The 10,605-nt window shown below is 46.3% G+C and overlaps 1 protein-coding gene across 1 annotated transcript; it reads left to right on the forward strand.

The window, feature by feature from the left end:
- Window positions 1-2,079: 2,079 nt before the first annotated feature.
- On the forward strand, window positions 2,080-6,554 carry snphb (syntaphilin b). Its single transcript, XM_070838861.1, has 6 exons — window positions 2,080-2,084; window positions 2,548-2,673; window positions 3,354-3,461; window positions 4,146-4,295; window positions 4,502-5,147; window positions 5,322-6,554. The coding sequence occupies exons 1-6, from the start codon at window positions 2,080-2,082 to the stop codon at window positions 6,552-6,554; spliced, it is 2,268 nt and encodes a 755-aa protein (XP_070694962.1).
- Window positions 6,555-10,605: the final 4,051 nt, after the last annotated feature.

The following is a 10,605-nucleotide window of genomic DNA, read 5'->3' on the forward strand; positions in this document are numbered from 1 at the left end:
GGCTACATGCACCGTTGATATAACGCCGTTGTTGTGCTGTGGAAGCATACTGTGATCACAAGTGATCACTGGTTCACCACAGCCGCTCGGTCACCACCGTGTGGCTAACAATTCAACAGCACAGAGTTGGTGAGACACCGGCATTGCCTGAATGTGCTTTTTTTGGTTTACTGAAAAACGAGATATGGTTTATCAAAAATGATTTCAGCTTCTTGAGCAAAGTCTCTGTCTCTACCAGAAACAAACCACCGCATAAAAGGAATATTTCTGTACTGCACCCACTCAGACTAACCAAAACAGGCCCCTTGGCAGCACTCAGCTCTACATCTTATCTACGAGTAGCTCCACAAGTCTGTTTCCCCCCCACCCAGAGTTCACAGCCTCCATCCCAGCAGATGGACGCCACACCTGAAACACTGATGCTCTTTTATTCTGTCCTCCGCAGGCTCACTGCTTCAGCTGCTTCCCCTCACCTCTTTCTGTTCTGTCTTGGCTTTTGCCATATATTGATCTTCGTGAAGTACTGAGTAGTCAATATCTGGCCTCCTCCCTTATTCTATCACACAGGACATGATTACTCAGCACAACTCGGGGACAGTTGGATTGCTGGGACCTTTTTGATTGGAGTTATCCTCAAAGGAGTTTTTTAGCATCCATATACAACCTCTGACTGTGTGACTTCATGTGACTTTTGAAACAAATTGAAAAAGTGGTGCAAAAAAGTCAGGAAGTCAAAAAACTGTATTTTCCCAATAGTGCTAGCTAGTTTGCCAGCATTATCCACCGTACTCTGCTGGTCAAACCAGACCAGCAAACCCAGGAACACGTGAATTTCTCATGAATTCAACGTTTCATTTGTACAATTCAGTTATTTTTTTCTTTCAAAAGTTAGAGTCATCGTGTCCTGCGTGAAAAATCCCTCATGGCTGCTCTGATTGGTCCTGCTTGACCCCTCCTCCCTCTGTAGAGGCCAGTGATTGGGCAACAGTCACGTCCTTTTTAACGTAACCACTGTTTGTAGCATTAACTATGTGTCATCAATATCACTGATCATAAAACATTACAATATTTATCATCGGCAAGCAAAGTCTTGACAGAAGTTGCCCATCACAGATCACCCTTCCTCCTCCAGTGGCTACCAGATAAAACTGTACTGTGATACTTAACTACAGGATTATAAGAAAAAATATTATCTATATTCTGTATATGTGCTGTTTCATTGTCTCCAAGGTGATTTTTTTTTATGGTCCGACATGGGTTAGTTTAAAGGAACAGTAAAGGGATTTTGGGATATGTGCTCATACGCTATGAAGGTAGAGTCAGGAGGCGTTTAGCATAGCTTAGCATAAAGACTGGAAGCAGGGGGAAACAGCTAGCCTGCATCACTTAAAGGGGACCAGCACCTCTAAAGCTCACTACCACAACACGTGCTTTCTCATGTGGTTAGTCCGTACAACAACAGAAATAGCAGAGCATTGTTTTGGAACTATAGATATAGACAGAGGCCTGTAAAGCCATACAAGTGTTTCATGTGTGTCCTATAATGTAAAACTAATCAAACAAGACAAAGTTAAAGAATGATTACTTTGTGGACACACCCTGTTGCGCCCTCACTCTGGGAATGAGCCAGGTTAGCCACGTCCCCCTGCTTCCACTCCTCATGCTAAGCTAAGTTAAGCTAAGCTAATCTCCTCCTGCGTCTCGCGTAACATCCAACGGAGAGACAGAGCAGTAGAGTTTTAGGACTCAGGTTTTAGTATATTTCCTAAAGTGTTTAAAGTTATGACGTTGTGAGTGGCTGAGCAGGGAGCAGTAAGCAACTTCATCACAGTTATTCTCAGCACTGGTTGTTTTACAGAAGAGGAAAGAAGGACATCTTCTGTAGCAGGATGTGGACAGACAGACTAGCAGGGATGTTTGATAGCTCCTGGGGTCGGATTGGTCTTTACCACTTCACTGCTGCCTAAATCTGACGTCATTTTAACAGTTAAACAGACTTCTGTGCCCTTTTTTAATAGTCCATTCAAATTTTAGCAAAGCCAATATAACTTGTCTTGATAGGGGAGATGTTGTAATCTGATGAGGTCAGAGTCAGAGGTTGAATTTATGTCTTTGACGTCCATTTTAAACTTGTTTGGACTGAGACGCTCTAGACGATGAGGCTCTTATGAATAAATGCTAATGCTGCTTCTCTGATCATTAGAGCCGCCGATGATCTCTTGTGAATTGTGTTTTGGGATGCAGACCATTCGTTGTGTGAGCTTGTGTTCTATAGATGTTTCCTGTGTGAAGCCAAGGACAGCAGCCAAAACTATTAAAGCACTTGTATTTCCTTTTGGAAAGCTTTTAGCGAGCCACGTCTCTCGGGCCCCTTCAGTGTTAAAGTGCTTGTTGATATTTAGCATCTGCCTGCCTGCAGCTCAGGCTCTGTGTGAAGTAGGCGAACCCTAACGCATGTACAGTACAGTGTGCGTACACTTGTAGCATTCTGGTGTGGTCCTCTGCTGTCCTCTGTGATTTAACACCCTGCTGTCTCTGCCTGGTCAGGTTTGACTACTGCAGGTTCATTGAGCTAGACTACGTCCCCATGGAGACAGGCTATATGGTCTCAATGCGCCCGACTAAAGGCTATGCATCGACCAAGTCGCCGACCAAAGGATATGCTTCCACCAAGTCTCCAGATCGCCACAGCCGCTCAACAAACTCTCCCTCCACCCCTCGTTCTCGGTCTGTTCTGAGTCCCTCCTCTCTCCTCCCCGTCAGTGTTGACTCTCTAAAGCATGGGAATGATGAGACCCTTTTGCGAATGCTGTGAATGTTTCATGATGTGGAAAACGTGAGAACGGTTTCCATGTTCAGCATCATGACCTGTTACTCCCTTCTTGTTTGTTCTTTTTTTTTTTTCCCTTTTTGCATACTTAAAAGTGAAAGACATTCTCACTTTATTTCTTTTGAGGAATGTTTCTTCCAGTTATATGATTTGATTGTTTTTTTTGGAGGGTTTTTATCTTTGCAGAGCACATTCTGTTTTTGAAAAAACTGCAACATCACTGTCAGTGCCCAAAGGAGTGTTTGTCCTTGTTTCTAAGGCAGAACTGCTTTCTGTTAGCAGTGACTTTGGCCTCTGTATTTGTAACCTGTCTGTTTGTGCATTTCCTTGTTGTATTGGCATGTTAGTGGACCTGGAGTGACGTTTGCACCATTCGTGTCTCTTTTGTTTTGTGGTTTTGAACAGTGTCGTGATGGTTTTGCTCAACAGCTCACAGAACTTACTGTCACCTCTTTATCTGGAGTGTGGTTTAATGGTGTTAGCAGGAACAGACTCCTCACCTCTCCTCTTGCTTTTGGACCAGGCGAACGCCGGCCGCGCCCAGTAATAGAGATCCCTATGGCAACACCTCCCTCAGCAGCAGCAGCAACTCAGGCTCTTGTAAAGGCAGCGACTGCAGCCCCACCAAAGGGTAAGGCATTGGAAACTGCATCACCTGCTCAGAAATGGGGATGAAAAGCTTCTCTGATTTAAAAAAAAACTGATTGCACTAATTCAAAACCAAACATGAAAGTTACAAATTGAAACTGAAACTTTGCGTGACAACCCAAACTTATATACATATATCATATATCTCTATTCCTTACATCAGACTGAACTCCCATTTCATTTTCACTTCATCAGTAATTCAGAGGTCTGGAATCACTTTCATAGCTTCTTCCTGTTGCTTTGTAACACAAGCAAAATTATTTACCCCACCTGATTCCCTAAAGGTGTTCTAAGTCCATGTTCAAGCATTTAAACCTGCTTCTGTCAATATTTTTGTAATAACAGTGTCTCAAACTACTGTGTGTTACGTAGAAGCTGTTGCTCGTAGTGACAAACCCACAGAGAATCCTCACCTGCCTCTGCCATTCCCCACAGTTCAGGCTTCATCTCATCAGTGTGGTTTCCAGTGTTAGTAAGCTGCAGTTTTCAGGAAGAAAGTTATAAAAATTCACTGTACACTACCTGCCCAGCAAGAGTTGATGAAACCCAAAACATTGCCAGTGAGCAATTTACCAAAAAAAGTGTTGAGGTTTGATACCCAACAACACAAGTGAAATCATTTCTAAAGAACTTTAGAAAAAGCCCTTTCATGTGTTTGTGCCGTCAGACGTCATCAGAAGTACACGTCATGTACAGACAACCATGGTATCCGGCCGCCCCCACCAGAGCAGTACCTCACACCCCTGCAGCAGAAGGAGGTGTGTATCCGACACCTGCGGGCCAGGCTAAAGGAAACCATCAATACTCTGCAGGACAGGTGAGATACTGAGGCTGAAAGTATAACAACTTTCTGGCCAATATTAATGATCCTTTTTCTGTCTTCTCCACAGTTACTTCTTCCAGGTTCCAACCTTTACCCTTAAGCTAAGCGTGATCCCCCTATCCTCTTAACTCTCTTGTTCTCTCCCCTTTTCTTCTGTGCTTTCTTTCTCCCCTTTCTCCTCTCCATTTTGACCATCTTAGGGACACAGAGATAGATGAGCTGAGAGGTCAGCTTTATAGGATGCAGGAGGACTGGGTTGAGGAGGAATGCCACCGTGTGGAGGCTCAGCTGGCCCTGAAGGAGGCGCGTCAGGAGATCCAGCAGCTCAAACAGGCTGTGGACACTGTTCGTGCCAGGCTCAGTGATGCTGGGGGGCTCAGTGGGGACATAGGGGTCCAGAAGTACTTCCAAGACATCAACATTCAGAACCACAAGCTTGAGAACCTTTTGCTCAACATGGAGCTAGCCCAGACAGGATTAGCCAAGGAGGGGGAAGCCATACCAGGCTGTCGGACCCGTGTCGGGGGTTCGGCACCAGCATCAGTATCAGGGGAAAGTCCAGGGGGAATACCCAAACTGACAGTAGGAGGGAGGGGGTCGTGCTCCTGCGACGGCTCCCCAGCCCGCTCTCTGACCCGCAGCTCCACCTACACCAAGCTGAGTGATCAGGCGTTGGCAGACCGGAACGGCAATGGCCCGGACTTCCCTTGCCTGTCGGGTGACGGCACCCAGGACAGTGGTTTTGTGTGCTGTGGGGAGAGCAGTGTCCCCAGCCGGGCCGACCTGTTGCTGGAGGCTGCCTTCCTCTCTGAGGAAACGGCATCTTTACTCAACTCCTACACGCAGACCTTTTCCCACTCCCTGCCCAACTCCCTGCCCAACTCGATGCCCAACTCCCTGCCCAACTCGATGCCCAACTCTCTGCCCAACTCGATGCCCAACTCCCTGCCTCACACATTCTCCTCTCATACCTTACCCCGTTCTTTCCCTCACAACCTGTCCCACTCTGTGCCCAACACTATGCCGCACTCCTCCACCTACGAGAAGCTGTGCACAGGCGAGCGACTGGTGCCCTTTCGTTGTGGCTTGGGTGGAATGGGCTGCATGAGCCATCCATGCCTGTCTCATCACCACCTTTACCTGCACCCCTTGCGGGAGACAGGCATTCAGACCGAAAGCTGCCCCATCCCTGCAACAGCAGGCTACCCCTCCGATCTGGATACCATTGCGGAGCAACGGACTTTCCGCTCCCAGGCCTGCAGCCCCACCTCCACCTGGATGTCTGATGAGGGTGAGGAGGAGCTGGACTCCATCACCACCACAACTTCAGTAACCACAGCCACGGTCATGAGTACGGCCACAGAGCCGATCCCAGTCTCCAAAACGCCACTGGTCCCTTCCTTACCACGGTCTGCTACTGTGTCATGTTCCATGGAAAGCCCTCTGAGTGGGGGGACGGAGGGGGTGGAGGAAGAGGAAAGGCAGATAAATGAGAAAAGAGAGGAGGAGGCTGCTGTGACAGATCTGCAGGAGGAAACAGTCGTGATCAGACTGGCAGAGGAAGGGCAGCAGACACAGACGGGCTCAGGGGGAGGAAATGAGGGGGAAGTTCAGGGTTCAGTTGAGGAGGCGGCAGCAGGACAACTGTGTGATTTAGAGACATCTGCAGGGACGCAGGGTGAGCTCACATTTGGAGGATGCTGCAGAGAAGGCAGACAGAGTGGAACAATGTTGGAAAACCTCAGTGCAAAAGACGGTCAGCAAGAAGATCATCGATCAGCAGGATCACCCCAGGTCAACACAGCAGAGCCGAGTCCAAGTCGGCCAGGATTATCACCAGGTGTGGAACAGCCTCGCACCTCCCAGCCGAGGAGGTCCACCTCCCACGAGGAGATAGCTGGTGTCACTGTAGTAGAAGTCCATGATGACGATGATGATGATGATGATGATGATGAAGATGGAACTAAAGAACAAGGCACCACAGCGGAGAATAAAGATCCCTCCGACTCTGGGACAGTTCAGAAAAGTTACTGGAGTCGTCACTTCCTGGTCGATCTGCTCGCAGTGGCCATCCCTGTGGTGCCAACGGTGGCGTGGCTCTGCCGCGGCCCAGGCCGTGGCGGGCAGCCCATGTATCACATAGGGTCACTGCTGAGAGGCTGCTGCACTGTGGCGCTGCACTCGCTGCGCAGGGGAGGTGGGCTGAGGCATTACCCCGCAGGCGGGGGAGACATGGGTGGATCCCTAATATAGGAGGAGAATCTGTCCAGCACCTCTGGTGATCCTATGAGCTCTCCTGAGTGGGTCTGGGTCTCCAGCTTGTTGGAAGATGCCCGTAGTGTGAGGAGAGGAAGAGGAAAAACTTGCTTTTCCTGCATTTCTCATCAAGGTTAATATCTGAGGGGAGCGTCAGGAACAGGAAATGTGCATTTCTGACTGGTGAACTCTGTTCTGTTCGGTCCTCTCTTCTGTCTCTTGCTGTTGCTACTAACTGTCTGCTAACACTACTGCTGACTTGTGCGTAACCGAATGAGCTGATTGAAGCGAATGATCTATGCTTGGATGTTTAACGCCGATTGTTTTGTCTTTAAATGCAGGGAAATTACAATTAAGGTTGATTAGTTAAGGTTAACTGATCTGTTAACCTACCAGTCTGACTCAGTTCTGACAGATTACCTTGAGCTGGTGAGTGCGTACATGAAATACTGTGTGTGTATTAATGAGAGTGAGTGCACGTCTAAACAAATAGTCCGCAGTGGGAGAGCTACACTGACCAGCGACTGAGGGAAAATCCACCCTTCACACGTTCCCCTAACTGCAGAGTCGGGGCTTTACTTTACTTTTCATTTCCCTCAACCCGAGCGTGACCAGGAGCACGGAAAGACCCGACTTCACCGCCCATTTCTCCCGTTCTGGGCACAAAATCTCATTAATAAGGTCACTTCTTGTGACTTCACTGAATCAGCTTTGTGGACTCTGAGGGGAAAAGATGTTCCGCAGTTAGTCATTCAGAAAATCCACACATTTAAACTGAACAAAAAATGCCACATATCTTATGACTGTGCAGTTTCATCCCCGGCCCACATATTATTTTACTCTTGCAGTGTTTTGCTCAGTCATTAAAGGAATAGTTCCACATTTTGGGAAATATGCTTATTTGCTGTCTCGCCAACAGTTGGAGAAGAAGATTGACATCGCTCTACATTTAAACTGCCCCCTCAAATTAATGCATTACCTGAACTGGAGAAGGACCCCTACCACAGACTAGTGACAACTAGGCATTTGGATCATTCTTAATTGATTAGAAAAATAAAATTTTAAAACTATGGGTGCAATTTGGTGGACGCCTACAGGGAGCCGTTGTTATCAGTTTGTTAGAGAGAGAGAGAAGAATATGTACGTTGTGATTTTTAGGGTGGATTTTTCCTCTGCTCGGTCAAATGGTTGTTGGTCCTCAGCTGAGTTTCTGAAAATAATTTAAGTCAATTTGGGTTACTTTCATTTCACATAACAGCAAAACCTCCACAAATCACCCACTCGAATAGGAAAGTCATAGAATGATCAGACACTTGTTTGTAGATACTCACTGGCTCAGTTTGACACTTGGATGTAGACCTGAATCAGGTGGGTTGTGCTCAGTCTGTGCTCTGTGCTGTACATTTCTGCTATCTTAATGCTCTTGTGGTGTAGTCTAACTGTCACTCTGGTAGTCTGTATTTGAAGCCCACTGTACCAGATTTAGTCAGTCACTGCAACAAAAAAACAAAAACACACACAAAAAAATATTTACTTTATGTCTGGCAGGTTGTTCTGCAACACATTTCCAGACATGGAGTCCTACACTCAAAATGTAAATCAACAGGACGTCTGGGCAGTTTCATGTTGAGGGTGTTTCCTCTGTTTGAATGTGTTTTTTTTCCCGAGAGGACTTTGATGAACGTGGCACCTGACGGCAATTTAATCCGTCCCCAGATGTTGTGCAGATGTGCAGCTTTTATGCGTACTGAGGGCAAATAAGCAGCCTGCGACTGTAAAAGTCACAAAGTGGCCCAACTGTCAGAGACTCGCGAGCCAAACGTGGATCGAGAAACACCCCCGACACAACCAGCAAAAACGTTTTGGTTCTTTGGTGAAGAAATAAGCAGCGTGAATCTTTTTTTTTTTTTGTTGTTTTTTGTTTGACATATTTTGCACTATGGTTCACTTTATGAATTTTAAGCAATTACTTGAAGTTAAGATTGTACGTGTGTCCACTGGGTTCTGACTGATTGTTCTGTTGGTCCGGTCAGATGAAGCAGGTTAAAGCGTGTAAACTGAGGTTATGCAGACATTTCAGGTAGATCCTTAAAATTACTATAACAATCCATCCCATTATTTTTGTGAATACTGTAAAGCAGCTGCCTTTCATCCATGTTAAGAGCTACCGATCGCAGCTCTTCCCGTTTGACCACATTACGCATCTACAGGCCAAACAAAATAATGGACGTTTGAGTGAAAATGCTGTAAAAAGAGGCGCAAGTGTGAGCGGTGCTTCTGCCACGTGGTCAAATTACATAACTGTCAGACATCAGTGACAATCACGACCCTGTGTTTGGTTTTCACTTCATCCACGTGAAGGACTCTCCGAAAGCTGCGGCCACGAAGAGACTGAATGAATGAATGAATGAATGAATGAATGAATGAATGAATGAATGCCTTAGAGACGCGCAGGACTGTCTCTTCTCCACTTTTGCTCACGTGTAACCTTCCCTCGTCATCTCGAGCTTGCGAGCCAGTTGCAAACCGCCTGGCTGAGGTGGAATCAGGAGGCGAAAACAAGTTCACCTTTTTACGAAAAAGCCATATAATCCTGTGAGGGGAACTGGTGTGAGAATGTGGGGGGGGCGTCCTCCTCCTCTCAATAATAATGCTGAAAGTCATGTGAGTGATTTCTACTGTAGATCAACAGTGATTTTTGATTTCGGTCAATGGAACTCTCCTGCTGTGGTGAAACACAGGCTGCTGTGAGCAACAGGGTGATGGAGGAGGGGGAAGGCTTGTTGTAGGTAGCAGCGATTATCTCAGCCCCCACTTAATTTACCTCTATGCACAACAGGCTACAGTCTTTAGCTGCATCATGTGGTCGTGCATTGTTATTGTTGTATCACAGAGACCCCCAAAGTCCTGAAAGAGACATGTTCGCTCGTGATGGAAATTACAGGAGCCAGATCTTATGGCTCCGCTAGTTGTGTTGTGTTTGGATCAGACTCCAACTTAAACAGAAATCTATTGTTGGACTCAAACTCAGAGGTAGTAAATTCAGTAACGAAGCAAAAACACAAAGGTGTCCCCCCGTGTGCTGTTTACACTGCACATCTGTGACAGTAGGCCGGGCAGTACAAGTCATTTACTGATGCTAAACTGTCTGTATGAAAGAGTTTATGAAAGAGTTTCCTTGAATGCAACTTTGCTGCAGTTAATGTTAGAAAACTTTTCATGGGGGCAATAAAAAAAACCAAGTATAATGAGCTCTTTTAGTGCAAATCAGATCGATAAACAGATGTGTTCAGGAAAACGCGGCAGCAATTTGGATGCACCAAGTCTTCTGGCTGCTTCTCGTTGGTCAGGTAAAAGGGGAGGGGATCTAGAGGAGGCTGCGAAATTAGTCCATTAAGTCCATTAAAAACAAAACACAAACGTCTCTCACCAAGTGTGAGTGCTTGTTCGTTCATACCAAAGAGCTGCTGAAGAGAATCGGATCGTTCACAACTGTAACATCAGTTTTGTTCACACAAGTTGTCAAAATAATAATTTGCGGGCACAAGTGAGGAATAAAGACAGCAACACTTCTTCTTCTTCTCTTGTGCAAATGAGATTATTTTGACAAAGACTAATTTCTTCCAGGATTTTGGGGGGGGGTTTTGTCTTTTGTTTTAATGTGTCTCATGTACGCTGGTGTTACTCTATAAGGACGAGGAAGTGATGACATAAAGGGAAACGGTCACATCTCACATCCTTGGAGCCATTTTGTTTAAATGCTTCAGGTCCAGCAGAAGCTTCAGACGTGTGATCGACTTGCTCGTTAAAAGCTGAACCTGACTTTCTTCTGATCGCTCTTCAACATACAGCACTTTAGCAAAACCATTTCCAACGTTATGGCGCCGCCAGGGAGGCAGTTACCCCAAGTGTGTCCCACGCTGCCTCTGCAAGAACGTCATTGTACTAGTTTTGTCCCATAATGCACCTGAACTTCGTGCCAGTGTACAGTATGTGTGTGACAGAGTGATTATATACTACGTATATCCTTAGACACACATGATGCTGA

The sequence above is a fragment of the Pempheris klunzingeri genome, chromosome 11 (genome assembly GCF_042242105.1).
Source record: "Pempheris klunzingeri isolate RE-2024b chromosome 11, fPemKlu1.hap1, whole genome shotgun sequence".
NCBI classification, from domain to species: Eukaryota; Metazoa; Chordata; class Actinopteri; order Acropomatiformes; family Pempheridae; genus Pempheris; species Pempheris klunzingeri.